This window comes from Podarcis tiliguerta, assembly GCF_965153285.1.
Source record: "Podarcis tiliguerta genome assembly, chromosome: 10".
In the NCBI taxonomy this organism is placed as follows: Eukaryota; Metazoa; Chordata; class Lepidosauria; order Squamata; family Lacertidae; genus Podarcis; species Podarcis tiliguerta.
The window spans coordinates 70,786,480-70,810,410 of NC_139543.1; the positions used below are offsets into that span (position 1 = coordinate 70,786,480).

Consider the following 23,931-nt stretch of genomic DNA (forward strand, 5'->3'; position numbering starts at 1 on the left):
AGCTAGACCTCAGTGTCCGGGCTGAACAATGTGGGTGGAGATGCTCCTTCAGGTATACTGGGCTGAGGCCGTTTAGGGCTTTCAAGGTCAGCAGCAACACTTTGAATTGTGCTCAGAAATGTACTGGGAGCCAATGTAGGTCTTTCAGGACCTGTGTTATGTGGTCTTGGCGGTCGCTGCCACATTCTGGATTAGTTGTAGTTTCCAGGTCACCTTCAAAGGTAGCCCCACATAGAGCACGTTGCAGTAGTCCAAGCAGGAGACAACCAGAGCATTACATTCCACCAAAACAGGGATAACCAACATGACAACCTCTGGATGCTGGGGGAATACAAACTCCCATTGGTTCCAACTGACAAAGCCAACAGTCAATGAAGGATGACTAGTGGCACCATGTTTTCTGTGAGATTTTGTCTAGATGAGCTACTCAACCAGCCACAGGACTCAATAGTCTCCCGCTGCTGTACTGAAGGAGAGAGTTTCCTGATCGTTCTACTGCTGTGATTCCTTATGGATCACTGCTCAGCCATGAAACTCCCAAACGGCCGAGATGTGCTTTTGGGTTCAGTAGTTCTTCCTGATGACGGGGCCTCATGCACACACCACTCCCACCAGTTGCTCTATAAAACTGCAGGAGTATCTCACATCCTTCACAGAAGACCTAGACTAGCCAAACAAGTGCAGTCGAAAAGGACACCTGGTGAGTAACTTCCATAGCTAGTTTTTATGGGAATGGCCACAACCGCTTAGTTTCCTTGGAAATCCCATCAGCAGGATATGAGGAGTGTTGTTGGCTATAGTATTTGATATTCAGATCTAGAGGCTCTCTCTAAGTGAGAAGTTTTTTGAGATATTGGGACTCATGAAAATTAAGGGGGGGAATCTTCATTATTTTGTATGATTCTTATTTTTGGCATTTCTAGGTCCTGCCCCCCTTAGAGCCAAACTAGACAATATCATAAAATGCATGGCTTCGTTTCACATATCTGGGGTGTGTTGTGGTAAAATAACAGCTGTGGAGAAACCCAATTGGGAGTTACTCCTTTGTCACTGTGCTGTGTTCTTAAGAACCATCCCCTTGCCCTTGAAGCCTCTATTTGCTGCAGAAGGAACATTAATCTTGCCTTCCCACCATATTCCAGAAGATGACTGAGGTTTCCCAGCTGCTCTTTAGTTTTAATTCAATATTTGTTAGATGCCACAGAGTACCTCTTGAGGGCTTAGGGTAGGTGGGCAGTCTTCTGAACATTGTGGGATAGGGTAGGAAAGGAAAGGATGAAGAACAGCCAAGCTGAAAATTTCATCAAGTTAATGATGTTGGGTCCCAAGCCAGAATCTTCTCTGCACCCCAGTTCACACTGCTTAGGAGCCCCTCTCCCAACTGAGCCTCAGGGGAACCACCAGAGATGCTCCATCAAAGGATCTTAGTGATCGAGGTGCAGCATAAGGAATCATAGTCCTCTTTTTAGAAGAATGGCAGAGATTGCATGAGAGCATCTGTTCTACTAACCAGAACTTCCTCTTCTTTGATTTTCCCTCCTCAGCTGAAGATGAGTCGTATCGCTTTCTTCCATCTCTCCATTTTGGGCTTCCTGGCTGCCTGCTTCTTTCTGCAAGGTACATCCCAGCTGGGCTCCTCCATCTCTGGCTGAGAAAGGCCAAGCAAACTATAGTTGTTCTCGGGAGGAATGGCATGGCTTGATGCCTAGCCAAGTGGGGTTTCTGCCGTGCTTGAGTCAATGTGCACGTACAGAGGGCACAGAGAGAAGAAGAGTCCCTTTTAACTTCCCATCAGGGAAGCGGGGCATTCGTGATAAGAATAATAACAATAATAATTTTTTATTTATATCCCGCCCTCCCCAGCCCAAACCGGGCTCAGAGTGGCTAAACAATAACAGTACTAACAATTACTGACAATAAAAGTAACACAATTTACATAAAATCACAATCAATTGATTAAAATGCATTCTAAAACCAATTCAAAATCAAATTAATGGCAACCAGAGTTCTACGAGGATCACCAAAGGAGGCGGTCAGACTGTGCCTTGGCCAAAGGCCTGGTGGAACAGCTCCATTTTGCAGGCCCTGCGGAAAGATGTCAAGTCCCAGAGGGCCCTGGTCTCTTGGGACAGAGCATTCCACCAAGTCGGGGCCATGGCCGAAAAAGCCCTGGCTCTGGTTGAGGCCAGCCTAACCTCCCTGTGGCCCAGGATCTCCAAAATGTTTTTGTTTGAAGACCATAAGGTCCTCCGTGGAACATACCTGGAGAGGCGGTCCCATAGGTACGAGGGTCCTAGGCTATATAGGGCTTTAAAGGTTAAAACCAGCACCTTGCCCTCCTCCAGGAGAAAATCATGCTAAGCATGATGGTCGGCAGTGCTGGAGATGGTTTGGAAGGCTGTCCAGCGCAGCCAAAGAAAGAACATAAAAAGGGCTCGCTGGTTCAGGTCAATGGTCCATCTAGTCTAGCATGCTTTTCTCATAGTGGCCGAACATAAGCCAGCAAGCAGAAGATGAGCACAAGAGCTCTCTCCCCTCCTGTGGTTCCTACCAAGTTTGATTCGGAAAGTTGCCTCGAGCTGTGGAGACAGAGCAGAGCCATCATGGCTGGTAGATTCTCCATAAATGAGCTACATGAATATTCAAATGCAACTTTCTAGCCTGCTAGGAGTTTGGGGAGTTTGGGGGTAAGGTGGACAGAGGAAGTTTTCTGAGACTCTCACCTCAATATCTGGCTGGTGAAAATGTTGCTGGAAGACCTTTCTGATGGTAAGAGCTGTTTGACAGCGGAACAGGCTTTCATTTGAGGTTCTGAAATGGAGGCTGGGTGGCCACCTGTCAGGGATTATTTAGTTGTGATTCATGCATTTCAGGGGATTGGATTAGATGACCCTTGGGTCCCATACTAAAACTAAAACTAAAACAACTAAAACTAAAACAACTAAAACTAAAACAACTAAAACTAAAACAACTAAAACTAAAACAACTAAAACTAAAACTTTTATTATTTAAACCCTGCCCATCTGGCTCAGTTTCCCATGTCACTCTGAGCGGCTTCCAAAAGAACGTTAAAAACACAATAAAACATCAAACATTCAAAATTTCCCTAAACAGGTTTGCCTTCAGATGTCTTCTAAACGCCGTGTAGTTCTTTATCTCCTTGACATCTGATGGGAGGGCATTCCACAGGGCGGGTGCCGCCTGGTTCCCTGTAAATTCAGTGAGGGAACCACCAGTGAGGGAACCAGGCAGAGGGCCTTCTCTGTGGTGGTGCCCGCCCTGTGGAATGCTCTCCCATCAAATGTCAAGGAGATAAACAACTATCTGGCTTTTGGAAGAGATCTGAAGGCAGACCTGTTTAGGGAAGCTTTTAATATTTGGTAAATTATTGTGTTTTAATATTTTGCTGGAAGCTGCGCAGAGTGGCTGGGGAAACCCAGCCAGATGGGTGGAGTATGAATAAATTATTATTTTTATTATTGTTGTTATTGTTACTGTTGTTATTGTTCACTAAGTGTCCTTTTGCACAAATCCTTGCTTCTCAATAGCACATATATTAGATCCCCCTTCCCACAGTTCCTCAGCATCCTTGAGATTCTGCCGGCCACACAGCCTTTCAGGTCTCATCCCTAGGTCCTGGGTGAGGCCCCTCTCCACTTCCTGCAAATGGTCCGGATTCTGACCCAGCCACCTCCTCCACAACCTTGACATTGTGTTCCCTCTCCTCTGACAGGCACGGAAGCACTTAGCTGCCCCCAGCACTGGATCAACTTTCAGAGGCATTGCTATTCATTAAAGAAAATTGCGCGGAATTGGAATGATGCGGAGGTAAGGAGATATTCTTGGAAGCCCTGTGTAGCAAATTGCTCCAGGCACCATGTTTCCGATCAAATGTCAAACACCCACCCACCCTTCCTCTCCTCCCTGGCAAGCAACTCACAGCAAATGAAGCATAGTCTTGGAATACAAAGTTATCCCTGCATATGTCACATGGAAGGTTAAAAGAATAATGAAAGAAAGATGATGACGCTGCTGTAAAGGTGAAAGATACTCGGAGTTGAGTGTGGATTTCATGCTCTTTATTCAGCTCATAGTAGTGAGGAATGGGAGTTCCCCCAAAATGTCTGGTTTATGTACATTATTTACACAATGGGCCCCATGTGATTGGCTAATTCCAGGATTCTCCTGTAGGGCAATCAGGTTGCGGATTCACTTCCACCTGGAGCTGGACTGGGTGGCTCCTACGGACCAATCAGACTGCTGCATTCTGGAGCCTATTGTTCTAGGACCAATCAGACTGCTGCATTTTGGATCCTATCATTCTAGGACCAATCAGACTGCTGCATTCTGAATCCTAATTTTCTAGGACCAATCAGACTGCTGCGTTCTGAATCCTATTCAACTCAGTACATAACAAAAGGGAATATATAAAACTGGTTTCTCAATGAAGAGTAGAAACCAGTTGATTATTTTCCTCCTAAATTGGAAGATAAGGCTCACATCCGCACCACACATTTAAAACACTCCTTTACCATAGTGACAATTCTGGGTAATCCTGGTAACTGCAGTCTGATAAGGATGCTGGAAATTGGACCTCTGTGACATCAGCACCCTTAACAAACTACATTTCCCTGGGAAACTTCCGGGTTAGCGCCTCCGGCAATGGCGGATTTCCTCTAATCTGGAGGAACCCGCTCCGTGGAAATCAGGGTCTGGACCGCCACGGCGAGACAGAGACCCACTAAAAACCACAGGCGGGAGAAGCCTGTGGACCTGGGATTCGGCTGGCACCTTTTGCGCCTCCCCTACTCGTGGGGAAACCCGGTTTCAGGGATCCGGAGCGACGTGGGGTGAGCGGCGCGGTGCTTCGAATCGACTGCTTCTTTCACGGAGTGAAGCCGCATTGCTGTTGCCGGAGAGCGCTGACTTTTTCCTGTGGACAATTGGACTTTAAACAACTACTCATTTCCCAGGATTCTCTGCAGGCAGCCATGACTGCCTAAGCGGTTACCTCCCTACGAGAAGTGAGGTTACAGGGAACCAGGCAGAGAGCCTTCTTGGTTGTGGAGCCCGCCCTGTGGAACACCCTCCCTTCAGATGTCAAAGAAATAAACAACCATCTGACTTATAGAAGACATCTGAAGGCAACCCTGTTTAGGGAAGTTTTTAATGTTCGATGCTCTATTGTGCTTTTAATTCTGTTGTAAGCTAGATGAGCGCAGTATAAATAATATATTATTATTATTATTATTATTATTATTATTATTATTATTATTATTATTATTGAAGAGTGCTTTAGTGTATGTCATGAATGCCGAAGAAATACAAGCAAAAAGCACACCAAGAACTCTGGCCAATATAAGTTTCAGCAGTGGGAGTGGTCCCTACTCGCAAATCGATAGTCAATTGTAACAAAAACTAATCCATTCAAAAGTATGTATTCTGACAAGGATTACAAACTCAAACAGAGATTACAAACTCAAACTCATAAGGATATGTATAACACAATAATTCATTATAGAACTAGAGATAAGAGTTTATGAGTAAAGACAAGTTCATGTCAGTCCATAGTCCGATTCGATGTGAAAGTCTTAGTTTCAGTCATTGAGCAGAAGTCAGAAGTCAATTATGGATCAGAAACCAGGATAGGCCCTGTTTCGATGTCTTCATCTTCATCAGCTAATTTTTAAGGGGTGGTGTAAGTTTGAGGAATTTGTATAAATATATCCTGTTATTTTCTACGTTTCTCAGAGATAACAACTAAGTGTGAATAGATCAACGTGTATCTTGAGCTTTTCCCAAGCTTCACGTCGAATCGGACTATGGACTAACATGAATTTATCTTTACTCATAAACTCTTATCTCTAATTCTATAACGAATTTTTGTGTTATACACATCCTTATGAGTTTGAGTTTGTAATCTCTATTTGAGTTTGTAATCTCTATTAGAATACATACTTTTGAATGGATTAGTTTTTGTTACAATTGACTATTGATTTGGGAGTAGGGACCCCTCCCACTATTGAAACTTACATTGGCCTGAGTTCTTGGTGTGCTTTTTTCTTGGTATATCAAAGAAATACAAGCACACTGAATGGATCCATCTTTACTAGGTGAACCTTGCCAGTCCCTTCTAACTCTATAATTCCATTATTCTTTGTAATGGGTCATTGTCAGATGATGGATTTCCTCTTCCTCTTGCAACAGAAACCAGTGATGTGGTCGGAAAGTTGTGGTACACAGAGTGTACACTCACACAATGTTGCATGTTAATAATCATAGAAGTATGCAACTCAGCAGTTTGCAAACACAAATAGGCAGACTGTACATGGGTTGCATGTAACATATGAACATGCCCTAAGATGATGACGACGACGACGACGATGATGATGATAATTTATTTATACCCCGCCCATCTGGCTGGGTTTCCCCAGCCACTCTGGGTGGCTTCCAACAAAACAATAAAATACAATAACCTATTAAACATTAAAAGCTTCCCTAAATAGGGCTGCTTTCAGATGGCTTCTAAATGTTTGGTAGTTATTTTTCTTTGACATCTGGTGGGAGGGCGTTCAACAGGGTGGGTGCCACTACCGAGAAGGCCCTCTGCCTGGTTCCTTGTAACATGGCTTCTTGCATCGAGGGAACTGCCAGAAAGCCCTTGGTGCTGGACCTCATCGTCCGGGCAGAACGATGGAGGTGGAGACGCTCCTTCAGGTATACTGGACCGAGGCCGTTTAGGGCTTTAAAGGTCAGCACCAACACTTTGAATTGTGCTCAGAAACGTACTGGGAGCCAATGTAGGTCTTTCAAGAACAGGGTTATGTGGTCTCGGCGGCTGCCCCCAGTCACCAGTCTAGCTGCCGCATTCTGGATTAATTGCAGTTTCCAGGTCACCTTCAAAGGTAGCCCCACACAGAGTGCATTGCAGTAGTCCAAGCGAGAGATAACCAGAGCATGCACCACTCTGGCGAGACAGTCCATGGGCAGGGAAGGTCTCATCCTGCGTACCAGATGGAGCTGATAAACAGCTACCCTGGACACAGAATTGACCTGCACCTCCATGGACAGCTGTGAGTCCAGAAGGACTCTCAGATCAAGTCTCATCTTTGAGACCCCACATAATCCTTCTTGGGAAATCTTGCAGGAGCCACTCGCTGCAGCTAAGCAGCTAGCCCTCATCTCCAAGGTAACCCCCCATGTTCTTTTCCTCTCACAGGCAGACTGCCAAACGTATGGGGAAAACAGCCACCTGGCCTCCATCCTTAGCGAGGAAGAGAACAAGCGTTTGGCCGCTGTTATAGCAGGAGGAAATGATCCTGGATTTCAAATCTGGATTGGACTGTACAGAGTAAAAAGGGGCGGGAAGGTAAGTAAATGGGGCAAACTCTCTTTTTCATTTGCCTCTCAGTAGGAACAGCAGCCGGCAAGGGCACAGAGGAGCAGTCCAGAAGACGAGAGCTCCCTGCAGGGAAGGGAAGGGCAGATATTCCCATCTCTGTAAGGGAGGCTCTGGGGCTCAGGTGAAGCTCTTAATTCAAAGAGTAGCCATCTGCCTGCATCCCCAGGATGCAACACAGATCCCATTTAGAACTCTCGCAATGATACTTTAATAAGGTTTTAAATCAGCAAAGTTGATATGCCCCTTAGCGTTGGAGCAATACAGTGGTACCTCGGGTTAAGCACTTAATTCGTTTCGGAGGTCCGTTCTTAACCTGAAGCACCACTTTAGCTAATGGTGCCTCCTGCTGCTGCCACACCGCCGGAGCACGATTTCTGTTCTCAACCTGAAGCAGAGTTCTTAACCCGAGGTACTATTTCTGGGTTAGTGGAGTCTGTAACCTGAAGCGTATGTAACCCGAGGTACCACTGTATTTGACTATCCAGTTGGAAAGGAGGACATACCGTCTTTTCTTCCTTTAACACTTCTGTAGAGTAGAGGGATGTAGCAGGTGCATTTCTTGTGCTGGGTGATGGAGAACAGTTGATCCTGGCTAGATCTCGCCCAAGCAGTACAAGTCTGAGAGGTCCAGCCGCCTCATCTTCCTTGGCATTTGATCCCACCAGCTGAAAATCAATTCATTTTACAGCCTTGCTCTAAAATCACACTGGGGAGAAGAGCTGAAAGGTCGGGGCAGGGGCGTAGGAAGGTGGGTGCGGGGGGTGCGGACCGCCCTGGGTGTCATCCGTGGGGGGCGGTGACAAAAAGGCACCACCGCCGCTGTTGTGCGCCATGGATCGCCCTGCCTCGCGCAGCAGATCACTCCACCGCCACCGTTGTGTGTCGTGGATTGCCGTGTGTGGCGGGTCACCCTGCTGCCATTGCATGCTGCATGCACGGTGGAGCACGCCCCCAGCTTGCACCACCCCTGCCGAGTGCATGGCATGGTTGTCGCTCCAGGTGCCCATGCAGCTAGCTCCGCCACTGGGTCAAGGTCCTCGAATCAATGCGGCTCACTGCTGCCTCCAGAAGTCTTAAGGAATGGGTGCCCTCGCAGCACCCCTGGCCTCAAATGGAGTCCTTGCAGCTCCTCTCAAGGATGGGCAAAGTCTCAGGGAGGTATCCCAGTGTGTCTCAGGCTGAAGCTGCTTGGGGGTGATTGCTTGGTGCCACAACACATGATCCCTTTGGACTCATGTCCCTGGGAGTCAGTTGGTAGAACAATGGGAATCTTCATCTCATGGTTGTGGGTCTGAGCCCCACGCTGGGCAAGAAATTACTGCATTGCAGGAGGTTGGGTCCCTTGCAACTCTACGATTCTAGGAATGTGCCCCCAAAGCTCCACGCCCAGCGAGGCCAAACCAGCCACGCTCCCCTAAATCCGATTCTGAATGAGGCAACTGGAAGCTCCTGTTCCTTCCTCAGCAAAGACTTTTTGCTCTCTCTACAGATCGTACAGTTAAAATGGTCTGATGGCGCCAGTTTTGAGTACACAGCTTGGGCAGAAGGACAGCCAGACAAGAGCGGATACTGTGTCGAGATATTTGGGGATAGTAAGTAGGGGGCTTCATAAGCTGAAGACCTTTGCTTCTTTGTATTCTGTGAACCTTGATTCCATTCTATTGATTACTGTTATCTATATAAGGCCTTTCAGGACGTACCGTATTTTTCGCACTATAGGATGCACTTTTTCCCTTCCAAAAATTAAGGGGAAATGTGTGTGCGCCCTATGGAGCGAATGCAAGCTCCCTGGCTTCAGCGATAGCAATGTCAAGCCTCTGAAGCCTGCACTCCGGAGGCTTCACGTTGCTTTCGCTGAAGCCAGGAGAGTCTGGTCTTTGAGGTTGGCGGTGGGGGAAAGCAGCACTTCCCCCCACCGCCAGCCCCACAAGAATTCCATAGCTGGAATTCCCCCACCTCCTAGAAAAGCCTACAGGAGCCGCGCGCATCCTTTAAACAGCGTGCGGTTCCTGCGGGCTTTTCAACCTAGCTTGTGGGGCTGGCGGTGGGGGGAAGTTTTACATTTATCCATGCTGGTTTCTAAACGTGGAGGGAGAGAGGCAGGTCTGACGGTTCTTCTTTGCTGTTTTCTCTAGATTTTGATATGTGGGGTGATACCGACTGCGATAACGAGAACTATTACTTGTGCAAAATGCCACTGTAGAGATGGGCATCCTTCACTACTGAGGCTTCGACAAGCTCAGCACCTTGGAGAATGGGACCAACCTGGAGGTCTTTTTCTTCCACCGGGGCATTCGTTCACCTGCCCACATTGCATCCCCATGTCGTAGCCTTTGAGATGTCTCCATCTTGAGACTTCAATAAAGAAAGTCTCCTCTGCATCCTGTCTCTGTCTCCTTCAAACTGATCACGGGGCTAACCAACCAGGGGTGTCAGAGGTCGCTGTCAGAAACACAGGAAGAAACAGCCAATGTCTGCTTTTCTCACCCCATGTCTGGAAGGGAAGCTGTAACCTTCTTAGACTTTACCGATTGGTTGGGTGAGCGTTGCTCCCAGAGAGGGAGGGAGGAGTCAAAAGGACCTGTGCAAAGGCCAGCACACGCAGTTTGATCCATCTTTTAGATTTAGGGGAGCTAGTCTCAAACGTTTGTTGGGGGAGACCTAGGATTTGGGGGGGGTATTTGTCCTGTCTTCACGCTTTTTAAGATAGAGGACCCCTGTAGCCACCCCCAACAACACGTTCTCAAGATAGAGGGTGAGGGAACAGCTGCAGTCGCCTGCGGTTCCTGCGCAATGTTTGCCATCTTGCCAAAGGTTGCAGGCAGCTTTACCTGCAGCAATTGTATGTTGATTGCCCTCTTAGAAGACAAAGTCCAGCAACTGGAGGAACGTGTAGCTACGCTCCAAAGAATTAGAGAGCTGGAGCTCTTCTTGGAAGCAACAGAGAACACCGTCTCCACCAAGGAGGAGACAGGGGACACCCCTGAGAAGGAGGCTAGTTCACCAACACAGGTGCCAGATATATGGAGAAACGTGACTCAAAGAAGTAGGAGGCCCAGGGTTCGCTCTGATTGTTTAGAAATACACAATCGCTTTGAAGTCCTCTCCCCTAGCATGGAAGACGAAGAACAGACTCCATTTGAGGATCTCTCCCTCATTACAGTCGATCAGGTATATGAAGACGAGCAGCAAAGTCAGTCCTCAGGGAATGTGCAGGCAACCTTAGAATGGACAGCTCATGGAAGAATCCCGACCAAACCTAAGAGGAGGCGTGTAGTGGTGATAGGGGATTCCCTACTGAGGGGAACAGAAGCAGTGATCTGTGGGCTGCACCTCACAACGGTTGGGAGGAATGTTTTTGCCAAAAATCTCAGAAACCTCACCAGGAGGGCTTTAAACTGACTAATGTGGGGGAGGGAGTCAGTGCTCCTGAAGGTAGGAGTCTATCAATTGATGAAGATGATCATCCAAATGTCATAGACCAAATGGAGCAAACGGCACACAGACCTAGTGGTGGGAGGAAAAAATCCTTAAATAAGAGTCACGGGGGAATGATTAATGGACTTCAATGTCTGTACACTAATGCACAAAGCATGGGAAATAAACAAGATGAGCTTGAGCTCTTGGTACAGCAACCTAAATATGACATAATAGGCATCACTGAAACTGGTGGGATAAGTCCCACGATTGGAATGTAATAATGAAGGGATACAATCTATTTCAGAGAAACAGACCAGACAAGAAAGGAGGAGGAGTGGCGTTATATGTCAGGGATGTGTATACCTGTGAAGAGATCCAAGATTTAGAACCTCAAAGCCAAAGTGAGAGCATTGGGGTCAAAATTAAGGGAGAGAAGAATAACAGAGACCTCATTGTGGGAGTTTACTATAGGTCACCAAGCCAAACGGAGGACATAGATGATGCCTTCCTGGAACAGATGGCCAAGCATGCAAAAGGAAGGGAGATAGTAGTAATGGGGGACTTCAATTACCCGGATATTTGTTGGATGTCAAACTCAGCCAAGAGCATAAGGTCAAACAGATTCCTCACTGGCCTTGCAGACAACTTCATTGTCCAGAAAGTGGGAGAAGCAACAAGAGGAACAGCCATTTTAGATCTGGTCCTAACCAATGTTGATGACCTGGTTAGTGGGGTAGAAGTGGAAGGATCATTAGGCGCGAGTGATCATGCTCTTCTGAAGTTTACTATACAGCGGAAAGGAGCAGCCAAGCATACTAGGACTCAATTTCTTGACTTGAAGAAAGCCGACTTCATAAAACTTAGGGAAGTGCTGGGTGAGATCCCATGGACAGTAATACTAAAAGGAAAGGGAGTTCATGATGGCTGGGAGTTTGTTAAGAGGGAGATAGTAAAAGCACAACTTCAGGCAATACCAATGAGATGGAAACATGGAAGGTGCCTAAAGAAGCCAGGGTGGCTATCTAAAGAACTTTTAACTGAGTTAAGATTTAAAAAGGATGTGTACAAAAAATGGAAAAGGGGGAAAACCACCAAAGAGGAATTCAAACAAATAGCCAGCACATGTAGACACAAAGTCAGAAAAGCTAAGGCACAGAATGAACTCAGGCTTGCTAGAGAGGTTAAAAGCAACAAAAAAGGCTTTTATGGGTATGTTCGTAGCAAAAGGAAGAACAAAGAAACAGTGGGGTCACTCAGAGGAGAAGATGGTGAAATGCAAACAGGGGACACAGAAAGGGCTGAACTCCTCAATGCCTTCTTTGCATTGAAAGAAAACAATGCCCGACCTGAAGAATTTGGAGCAAATGATTCAGCAGAGGAAACACAGCCCAGAATAACTAAGGAGATAGTACAAGAATACTTGGCTAGTTTAGATGTATTCAAGTCTCCAGGGCCAGATGAACTGCATCCAAGAGTATTAAAAGAACTGGCAGATATGATCTCAGAACCACTGGCAGTCATCTTTGAGACTTCCTGGAGAACAGGCGAAGTCCCGGCAGACTGGAGGAGGGCAAATGTTGTCCCTATTTTCAAAAAGGGGAAAAGAGAGGACCCAAAAAATTATCGCCCAGTCAGTCTGACATCAATACCAGGGAAGATTCTGGAGCAGATCATTAAGCAAACAGTCTGTGAGCACCTAGAAAGGAATGCTGTGATCACCAATAGTCAGCATGGATTTCTGAAAAATAAGTTATATCAGACTAACCTGATCTCGTTTTTTGACAGAATTACAAGCCTGGTAGATGAAGGGAACGCAGTGGATGTAGCCTACCTTGATTTCAGCAAGGCATTTGACAAGGTGCCCCATGATATTCTTGTAAAGAAGCTGGTAAAATGCGGTCTTGACTATGCCACCACTCAGTGGATTTGTAACTGGCTGACTGACCGGACCCAAAGGGTGCTCATCAATGGTTCCTCTTCATCCTGGAGAAGAGTGACTAGTGGGGTGCCACAGGGTTCTGTCTTGGGCCCGGTCTTATTCAACATCTTTATCAATGACTTGGATGATGGACTCAAGGGCATCCTGATCAAATTTGCAGATGACACCAAACTGGGAGGGGTGGCTAACACCCCAGAGGACAGGATCACACTTCAAAACGACCTTGACAGATTAGAGAACTGGGCCAAAACAAACAAGATGAACTTTAACAGGGAGAAATGTAAAGTATTGCACTTGGGCAAAAAAAATGAGAGGCACAAATACAAGATGATGACACCTGGCTTGAGAGCAGTACATGTGAAAAGGATCTAGGAGTCTTGGTTGACAACAAACTTGACATGAGCCAACAGTGTGACGCGGCAGCTAAAAAAGCCAATGCAATTCTGGGCTGCATCAATAGGAGTATAGCATCTAGATCAAGGGAAGTAATAGTGCCACTGTATTCTGCTCTGGTCAGACCTCACCTGGAGTACTGTGTCCAGTTCTGGGCACCACAGTTCAAGAAGGACACTGACAAACTGGAACGTTCAAATGTTCAAATGTATAAAAGGATGTCATATAGAGGAGGGAGAAAGGTTGTTTTCTGCTGCTCCAGAGAAGCGGACACGGAGCAATGGATCCAAACTACAAGAAAGAAGATTCCACCTAAACATTACAAAGAACTTCCTGACAGTAAGAGCTGTTTGACAGTGGAATTTGCTGCCAAGGAGTGTGGTGGAGTCTCCTTCTTTGGAGGTCTTTAAGCAGAGGCTTGACAACCATATGTCAGGAGTGCTCTGATGGTGTTTCCTGCTTGGCAGGGGGTTGGACTCAATGGCCCTTGTGGTCTATTCCAACTCTATGATTCTATGATTCTATAAAAAGACACAGACGTTGATTCAGAAAAAGAGTTCTTTATTTCTGCTCTCTGGAGGAGCAGGAAGGCACTTGTGTGGTCAGTTCACAGCAAGCCCACCGAAAGAGAAATTTCAAGCAGTATATATCCCCTCCAGGCACCCTCTTCCCTCTCCCCAGGAATCCAGCCACGTTGGCTTATACACATAAGTTGACATCCCCAGGAATCCAGCTACGTTCCTGTTCCTGTCTTCCTTATCTTGGGGTAAGAGGGTCACCAACTCTAAGAGCACTCCTGGCACCACCCCTGAGCGTGGGGGTGTGTTGCAAGGTGTGTGCATCAGTGTGTCAGGATATTTACAACCAACAAGATAAGATAAGCCCCAGCTCTGCCGTTCCGTCTCCACTTCGGAACTGACAAGGCCATCTATTAAGCGTCACGTACTGATAAAGGAGAGGGCTTTGTTTATACAGCTGGGTCCCTGTTATACATGAGCTCAAGTTAATGGATTTTAGCTAATCGATCCCTGGAGAAGGAAAAATTGGGATTTTGGGGCCCGTTTCAGACTGACTGCACAGTCAGGTTTTAAGTTTGGGAAACCTGCTCCTTCAAAGCTAATCCACCCTGGCGTACGAGTTCCCTGTTCCCTAATCTTACTTCTTTATTACACTTATAGCTCTTTCTTCCCTCCAAGGAAATCGAGGTGGTGTACCTGATTCTCCTCCCCCCATAACAATCCAGTGAGGTAGGCTAGGCTGAGAGATTCTTCTTCTTCTTCATTACATATGCAGCTTGCCCTATACCCGCAGGTCTCAGGGTGTTTACAAGATAAAATCACAATATAAAAACAACCCTATAACACCCCCCCCCCAAAAAAAAACAGTGACCAAGGTTGCCTGGTGAGCCTCAAGACATAATGGGGATTCGAACACTGGTCTCTCCCAGGTGCTCATTTGACACTCTAACCACTATACTGCACTGCCTCCCTGTCCCTACCATGAGTGTTTGGCTCCCAATAGTTCCATGTTTGCCCCCCTCCCTCGTCTTCCACCTTTCTTCTTCTTTGATAATCGTAAGATTGTCTTCCATGCACACAGTCTTAATAATGAGTCCATAAGTGACTGTGGAGCCCAATTCTGGATCCACACATCCTTCCACAGTGGGGACATTGGTTTCTGGGCGGGAGTTGATCACTGTGTGGATTTGCCAAGCGTGCCTTCCTCTTAGCACATTTCTCCCTTGCATCCTGAGTTTGAGTGTCTTCAAAGCCCATGACACCTTTGGCAAAGGCTGTTCTCCAACTGGAGCGCTCGCAGGCCGGTGATTCCCAGTTGCTGGTGTTCTTCTACATTTTTAAAAGATTTGCCTTGAGAGAGTCTTTGAACCTCCTTTGTTGACCACCAGCATTACACTTTCCATTTTAAGTTCAGAATAGAGCAGTTGCTTTGGAAGATGATAATCAGGCATCCGCACAACATGACCAGTCCAACGAAGCTGATGTTGAAGAATCAGTGCTTCAACGCTGGTGATCTTTACTTCTTCCAGTACACTGCAAGTACCCAGATGCCTCCTCAAATGCCCCACAAATGGGTTTTGCTTTGCTTCCCTGCCCTGTGCTAGACTTGTCCTTTGCAATAGCTTTTGGTCCCTCTGGGCAAGTCCAGACCCCTCAACTTTGGCCGGACAGCACTTGCCATGCTGCTGAGCAAGGAGGTCCAAACAAAAACAATATCTTATTACGCAGATGCAATAGTTGTGGGAATGCTTAGGGATGCGGGGGAGGATATATTGTCTAAGATATCCTATCCCAATTTGTCTTCACAAGTTCAACAAAATCAGCAGAGTTAACATTCCCCTTTTTTTAAACACACGCACAGCAGATAGCTTCGTCAGACCCGTTAGAGTCTCTGTAAATATTTCCTGGTATTTCCCCTGTTTAATCCCTCCTAAAATAAGACGCTACGCAGTCTTCTGTAAAGTATAAAATGTTTACTCACAAGTAATCATCTCTTCACACAAAGGTACCCAGAAGGCAGACTTAAAAGGTTATAACATACTTTAAATGTGGTGACTATCTCCTTATGGGAGAAAGCCCCCTTTTCTTCTCTTGGCCTTGAGCCAAGGGTGCATCTTAGTAGTGCTGTTGTTTTTTTTTTTTTATAAATTTTTTTATTGCGTTTCTTTCCATAATTTTATAGGTTTATAAACAAATAAAGTAGTTACAAGAAACAAATTTTCTCTTTTTTAACAACAAAATCAAAATAAAACTTGGACTTCCCCACCCCTTCCGATTCTGCGTTCTTTGCATTAACAATGTCAGCATTTTGTTACCTTATTTCATACCTTGTTGTAACTTTCGAATGTTATGTATCCAAATACAATATATTATATCTCAATTTCAATACCTTTAAAATAAACATAACATATTCAATTTAAATTGTCTCCTTTTCTCTTTTGTCACTAATTTTACCATTTACTTAATCATATTCGCAGAAGCTTAACGTTTCCTAATCATGCACTTTCTTAGGATTCATACAGCTTATAATATTTTTTCAGATAATCTTTAAATTTTCCCCAGTCCTCCTCAATTGTTTCTTTATCCAAATCTCGGATTCTGCCGGTCAGTTCAGCTATCTCCATGTAGTCCATCAACTGCGTCTGCCAGTCCTCCAGCGTGGGCAAATCTTGTGTCTTCCAACTCTTTGCAATGAGTATTCTTGCTGCTGTGCTAGCGTACATAAACAAAGTTCTATCTTTCTTTGACATTTTCTGGTCCACCATGCCCAACAGGAAGGCCTCTGGTTTCTTAGGAAAGGTATACCTAAATACCTTTTTCAATTCATTATAAATCATTTCCCAGAAGGCCTTCACTTTTGGGCAGGTCCACCAGAGATGGAAGAAAGTCCCCTCTGCTTCCTTACACTTCCAACATTTGTTGTCAGACAGGTGATGCATCTTGGCTAGCCTGACTGGGGTCATGTACCACCGGTATATCATTTTCATAATGTTTTCCTTCAAGGCACTAGATGCCGTGAATTTCATTCCGGTGTTCCATAACCTTTCCCAGTCTTCAAACATAATATTATGTCCAACATCCTGTGCCCATTTTATCATAGCAGATTTAACTGTCTCATCCTGTGTGTTCCACATAAGCAGCAAGTTATACATTCTAGATAAAATCTTGGTCTTTGGTTCTAACAATTCTGTCTCTAGTTTCGATTTCCCCTCCTGGAAACCAACCTTTTTATCCATTTTAAAAACCTCTTGAATTTGAGCATAATGTAACCAATCTCGCACCTTGTTTTTTAATTTGTCCTGGCTCTGCAACTTCCAACCGTCTCCAATTTTTTCAATTAATTCCCAATATTTCGGCCAATAGGCCTCCATATTGGGTCTTTTTCGAGCTTTGGCCTCCACCGGTGATAGCCACCTCGGTGTTTTACTCTCTAATAAGTCTTTATATTTCATCCAGACTGCAAAAATCGCTTTTCTGACAATATGGCTTTTAAACAATTTGTGAACTTTAACCTTGTCATACCATAGATATGCATGCCAACCAAATGCATTATCAAAACCTTCCAGATCTAGGACGTCGGTGTTTTCTAGCAAAAACCAATCTTTCAGCCAGCAGAAGGCTGCAGCTTCATAGTACAACCTCAAATCCGGCAGGGCAAACCCCCCTCTTTCTTTTGAATCAGTTAATATTTTATACTTTATTCGGGGCTTTTTGCCCTGCCAGACAAACTTAGATATATCCTTCTGCCATTTTCCAAAACATTCCTCTCTGTCCACGATCTGTAGGGTTTGAAACAAGAATAACATTTTCGGCAATACATTCATTTTAATTGCTGCAATCCTTCCCAACAAGGAAAGTTTCAATCTTGACCAAATTTCTAAATCCTTCTTTACTTCCAACCAGCATTTTTCATAATTGTCCTTAAATAAATTCAAATTTTTGGAAGACAAATAGATCCCTAGGTATTTCACTTTCTTTACCACATTTAATTCTGTTTCTCTCTGAAACCCCTCTGTTTCTGTAAGTGTCAAATTCTTGGTCAAAACCTTGGTTTTTTGTTTGTTCAACTTAAACCCCGCCACCTGACCATACTCAGATATAAGTTCAAGAACTCTTTTTGTACTGGATTCTGGCTCCTGCAATGTCAAAACTAGGTCATCTGCAAAAGCTTTAAGTTTATATTGTTTCACTCCGACCTCTATCCCTTGTACCAGCCGGTCCTCCCTTATCATGTTCAATAGCACCTCCAGGACTGAAATGAATAAAAGAGGGGATAGAGGGCACCCTTGTCGTGTCCCTTTTTCAATTTTGAACTCCTCCGTCACCACATTGTTCACTATTAATTTGGCCTTTTGCTCTGAATAAATTGCTCGTAACCCATTTTCAAACCCCCGCCCCACTCCCATCCCTTCCAAGTTTTTCTTCATGAACATCCAAGATATATTGTCAAATGCTTTCTCCGCATCAACAAAAATTAACACCGCCCTTGTGTTCCTGTTAGTTTGTAAAAGTTCCAAAATATCGATGATGTTTCTGGTATTCTCATATAAATGTCTACCAGGGAGAAAGCCTGCTTGGTCTTTGTGAATTACTTCAATTAAAACTTTTTTAAGTCTACTTGCCAAAATGTCTGCAAATATTTTGTAATCCACATTCAGGAGTGAGATGGGGCGGTAGTTCTTGAGTTGAGTCTTTTCAGATTCTATCTTAGGTATCAATGTGATGAACGCTTCTTTCCACGTTTCTGGTGCCCTCTTCCCATCCATGATCTGGTTGCATACCTCCAACAAGGGTTGTGTTAAATAGTCTTTCAAAGTCTTGTAGTATTTGGAGGTAAGCCCATCCGGGCCTGGAGATTTGCCTAGTTGCATGTTCTGAATGGCACTTTCAATTTCCTGGGTGGTTATTGTAGAGTTCAAGATTGATCTTTTATCTTGAGTTATTTTTGATAGTCCATTTGTCTTTAAAAAATGATCTATCTCTGATTCTTTCTGAGGCCCCTGTACATAAAGTTCTTTAAAATATCTGTGGAAGCACTTCCTAATTTCCTCTGGTTTCTGCACCGTTCTTCCTTCAATCTCTAGATTTGTAACTGTATTCAACTTTTGTCTTTTTTTCAGCTGCCAAGCTAGCAGCTTTCCACATTTATTTGCTGATTCAAAGGATCTTTGCTTCATCTGTTTTATTTTCCATTCAATCTCCTGATTAATCAATTTTGAATATTCTGCTTGATGGAATTTAATTTCTCTCAACAGATCCTTTGACTTTGGTTTAGTTCTCAATTTTTTCTCTCCTTGATGTATTTTCTCCAGTATTTTATCTTTCTTTCCATTCCAGAGCTTCTTCTTAATTGTATTCTGTTGTATCAGAAACCCCCTCATGACAGCTTTGCTTGCGTCCCAGATCGTTCTTTTTTCTACTGTAGTATTCAAATTTATCTCAAAATAGTCCTTTAATGTTTTTTGGGCCTTTTTCACAATCTCTTGATCTCTTAAAAGAGTGTCATTCATTCTCCATCTGAAGGAACCGGTTTGAGTAAGTCTGAGATCTAATTTCAGAGCGTTGTGGTCGGAGCATGTTTTTGGGCAGATTTCCACCTTTTTAGTCTTGGGTGCCAGCCCCCTGGAGGTCCAGATTTGGTCGATCCTTGACCAGGACAGGTGGGCCTCAGAGAAGAAAGTTCCTTCTTTACCTAGGGGGTTCTTTGTCCTCCATATATCAATCAAATCCAGATTGTCAGTCATTTCAAAAAAAGTTTTAGGCAGTCTGCCGTCTGATGTTAGATTTTGGTTATAAGACTTATCCATATGTGTAGACACCACTCCATTCATGTCTCCCATCATTATGATGTTAGCATAGTCCAGATAGTCCAGCAGCGTCTCATGCAGCTTCTTGAAAAATTCTGATTTCCCGTCGTTTGGAGCATAAATTCCTAGTATCAATATTTTTTCTCCTTGGGTCTGGATTTCAATTGCCAGAATTCTTCCATATTCATCTTTGAATAAAAATTTAGGTATCAGGCTCTCCTTAGCATAAATCACCACTCCTCTTTTCTTTACCTTGTCTGAGGAAATAAACTCTTGGCCTAGTCTTTTGTTGACCAAAACTTTCCTGTGGAGCCTGGTCACATGGGTTTCTTGTAAACAAATAATATCCAATTGTTCTTTCTTCAATATATGAAACAGTTTCCTTCTTTTCTCCGGGGAATTTCCGCCATTTATATTCCAACTGAGTAGCTGCAGAGACATCCTGAACTATTCTGTTACACCTAGAGCGGTGTATCTTCTTTTTCCTCTAATTCCGAGGGTTTAGGCGTCCCTCCGCCTGCTGGCAGAGTGGGTCCTGGTTTAAGTATAGGCCAAAGGGCTGCTGCTTCTTTTTGGAGATCTTCTCCGTGGTCGTGCTGGAACTTTTGTAGATCCTCTGGTAATCTTATTTTAACCTTCTTCTGTTTGTAAGTAAATGATAGTCCTTGTGGGAACTCCCACCTATAAGGGATTGAGTTAAGTCTCAACAACTTAGCCAATTCTGAATAGGTGGCTCTCAGATCCAATAGCTGTTTAGGAATATCTCGGTAGATTTCCACCCTTTTCTCTTGTATCTCAATTGAGTTTTTGAAGTGTAGGCCTAATATTTTGTCTCTCTCCTCTCTTGATCTCAAAGCTATTAGACAGTCTCTAGATCTATCTTTTCTTACCAATCTTCCCAGTCGAAAAGCCGATACTATTTTAAAATCACTTTCTTCTTTTAAGCCCCAGAACTTTGAAAATTCTGTTGTCAAAAATCCAATCAAATCTTCTTGTTCGATTTCTGGGACCGCCCTAAGCCTAAGATTAGTCTCCCGGTTTTTCAGTTCCACCAAAGAGAGATAGGTTTGTTGGTCCCCTATCTGTTTATGCAGAGGCTTGACTTCTGCTTTAACTTCCTCAACCTCTTTTTTAGCTGATGTTGCAATTTCAACGGCTTCCCCTGCCAATTTTCGGTTCTCTTCCGTTGCTCCTTGCAATTTTTCAATTGCTTGGGTGTGTTGGGAAACCTGATCTGTCAATTTCTGGATCGAGGATGTAGCTTGGTCAATTTTTGTTGATTGGTTATCAATTTTTTGATTTAATGTTGACAATTGTTCCAAAACTTGTTTCAGTGCTGCCTCTGCTCCTCCTGATGCCATATCTTCCTCTTCAGATTTTTCAGGCTTTTCACTTTCTACTTTTTGTGTTGCAAGCACAGCAGGCACTGATAGTCTACGTCCCTGAGTTAAAGTTGTTTGCAAAAGCTGTGCCTGCTTTTTTGCTTTTTCTTTTTCCTTAGCTTCCTTAGCTTTGGCTGCTCTTGTCTTTCCTGTACCACTCATCAGTCAATGTTCAAGGTCAGATGTTGTAATCCCATGGGAAAGACAAGTCCAAATTTATAAACAGTCTGGAGAAAGAAAGTAAGCAAAAAAACTTTTCCCAGGCCTTTGTTATCCAATGTCCTCTAGGGGGAGTGCCACCAAAAGTTAGTAAGAAGAAGGTAACTTTTCCGCCATTAAAGTTTCCGTTTTCAAAAACAATTTTAAAAGCAAGTTAGTTCCAAAACACTAAGAAAAAAGTCCTGCAGAGCACTTTAAAACGTTTAACAATGTTCCAACAAGGTGCCTGCAATTGTATCCACTCAAACTAAGTAAGCCCAAAAGTTGCACTTCAGTTACAAAAGTATCTGGAAGTTTGTAACAGTTCCGCAGTCAAGCAACTTCACCCGGCCACCCGAAGATTTGGGGTTAGAGTCTTCCCTCGCCCCATGGGGGACCGCTCCAAGTCCAATTTAAACTGTATTTTTTCTTCCTTTAAGAATAGAATTTCAAGTGTGCACGAAAGTCCCACTTTAAAGCCTTAAAGCTTCCCTGTTCACAGCGCTTTCCGCTCTTTAAACAGTCTGCTTTGATCTTATAAGCAGTGCCGGAAGACGGACTTCCTCTTTCTCGTCTCCCGGTTTCAGCCAAATTTCTTCAAGTTATTGTAACAAATCTTAAGTCCTTACTCACGGGTTTGCTGTTTCAGAGTAGTATTTTTTGGAAGAAAGGTCAGCGCTCATCCGTGACAGCCGCGCGGCTTCGCCTCCGCAGAAAGAGCGATGAACTCACAGCACCGCTCCCCCTCCTTCACTCCGGAGCCCCTTACGGGGTCCCTTCCGCGAATTTGGGGTCGCTCCAGGTGCCCGCCGAGTCCCACGGCCACGGACTCTCTCTGTCCGTGGTTTTTCTTGATGGGTTGCCGCTGCGCCGTAGCGAAACAACCCTTTTCTGCGGTGCCCCTCTTCAGAGCTCGAAGAGGTCCGCCATCACGGTTTCGCGCCGCCTCCGGAAGTCCTTAGTAGTGCTGTTGTTAAGATGGCATCAATAGAGACAAGAGAGACAAGAATGGTCGCCAGCCTGTGGTTCTGGTTCTTTCTACTTCAGGAGAGGCCACGCTCATCTCAAGCTACACACAGGAAGTTTTGTCTTAGTCCTGGAAAGCAGGAAGTTCCGGCTGGAGGACTGAGATAACCTTCCTGTCTACTCTAGCCATGCTGTGTTTGACTGCACCTGATTCTTACAACCCACATACCTCTTCTCAGACAAATACAACATACAAAAATGTAGATAACTTCAATCAACCACCCAGAGTCCCATTTTGATACGTAGATTCTGGAAACTCTCTCTTGGTAAGGGTTTTGTCAGGATGTCAGCAGTCATCTCGTCGGTGCAGCAATAAGATAATTCTACAAGTCCATCCTGGATCATCTGGCATATATAATGTTACCTGACTCCAATATGTTTCGTTCTGGCTAGAAATTGCTCACTCTGCATCAGCTTTGTGCAACTCTGATTCTCCCCTAGCAAGCTGACAGGTTCTTTTCTCATCAACCCAAAGTCCTTGATGAGTTGATCAAACCAGGCGATTTTTCTGCACACTTCCACTGCTGCAGAGTGCAACAGGCTCAGTGGTAATGTTTGTAACAAATTTCTTTACTGGTTCCTTCCTATCATATGGATCCAATTCAGGATGTGCACCATATACAATCCTTAAACAAGGTATAAAGGTAAAGGGACCCCTGACCATTAGGTCTAGTCGTGGCCGACTTGGGTTGCGGCGCTCAACTCGCTTTATTGGCCGAGGGAGCCGGCATACAGCTTCCAGGTCATGTGGCCAGCATGACTAAGCTGCTTCTGGCGAAACCAGAGCAGCACACAGAAACACCATTTACCTTCCCGCTGGAGCAGTACCTACTTATCTACTTGCACTTTGACGTGCTTTCGAACTGCTAGGTTCGCAGGAGCAGGGACCGAACAATGGGAGCTCACCCCGTCGTGGGGATTCGAACTGCCGACCTTCTGATCGGCAAGTCCTAGGCTCTGTGGTTTAACCCACAGCGCCACCTGCATGCCTCCGCGTCATGTTTTAATAATGGGTTAAAAAGGTAAAGGTAAAGGATCCCTGACTGTTAGGTCTAGTCGCGGACGACTCTGGCGTTGCGGCACTCATCTTGCTTTACTGGCCGAGGGAGCCAGCGCTTGTCCGCAGACAGTTTTTCCAGGTCATGTGGCCAGCATGACTAAGCCGCTTCTGGCGAAACCAGAGCAGCGCACGGAAACGCCATTTACTTTCCCGCCGGAGCAGTACCTATCTATCTACTTGCACTTTGACGTGCTTTCGAACTGCTAGGTTGGCAAGAGCAGGGACCACAGCACCACCTGCGTCCCACACAACACATTTAAAAGGCCATAAATTAGACCAAGGCCTGGGAGAAGAGGAATGCTCTTGCTTGGTGCCTGGCACAGCTATTGTGATTAATCTTGAATTGTTTTGTAGACAGGTGAAACAGGCTATTGGGAGACATTAATGAGTATGAAAATGAGTCAGTCGTAATAACGAAAGACATCGAAATTTTAAATATATATGATCGCCCACATGAGATTATGATGAGGCTCAGTGGTTTAGACCACAGCGCCACTCCTGCCCCTAATAATGGGTTATGAACCTTAAAAGTAGGACGTCCTGAGTCCATATAGTTACCAAAACCATTCCTTAACCTTTCCTTAATGTTTTAAACCAGAAGTGTACAGGGAAGCTTCCTGTCATGCAGAAACACACTGAGACTCAGCCTGACAAGCCAGAACTTTTGTAAGCCAGTATTAGCAGCAGCGCCATCACTAGATTCAAGGGGGCAGAGACAAAACCGGAGTCACATATGTGCTTGAAAGAGAGTTTATTTGTCGGTGTGTCGCACACAGGCCAGGCAGG

General features: G+C 44.8%; 1 protein-coding gene across 1 annotated transcript; it reads left to right on the top strand.

Annotated features, from left to right (window-relative positions):
• The first annotated feature begins 661 nt into the window (after nucleotides 1-661).
• On the top strand, nucleotides 662-9,779 carry LOC310658501 (C-type lectin lectoxin-Lei1-like). The gene is made up of 6 exons (XM_083400474.1): nucleotides 662-700; nucleotides 1,545-1,617; nucleotides 3,734-3,828; nucleotides 7,220-7,369; nucleotides 8,892-8,994; nucleotides 9,538-9,779. Exons 2-6 carry the CDS (start codon nucleotides 1,551-1,553, stop codon nucleotides 9,603-9,605), a joined length of 483 nt encoding a protein of 160 aa, XP_083256600.1. The 5' UTR covers nucleotides 662-700; nucleotides 1,545-1,550; the 3' UTR covers nucleotides 9,606-9,779.
• Nucleotides 9,780-23,931: the final 14,152 nt, after the last annotated feature.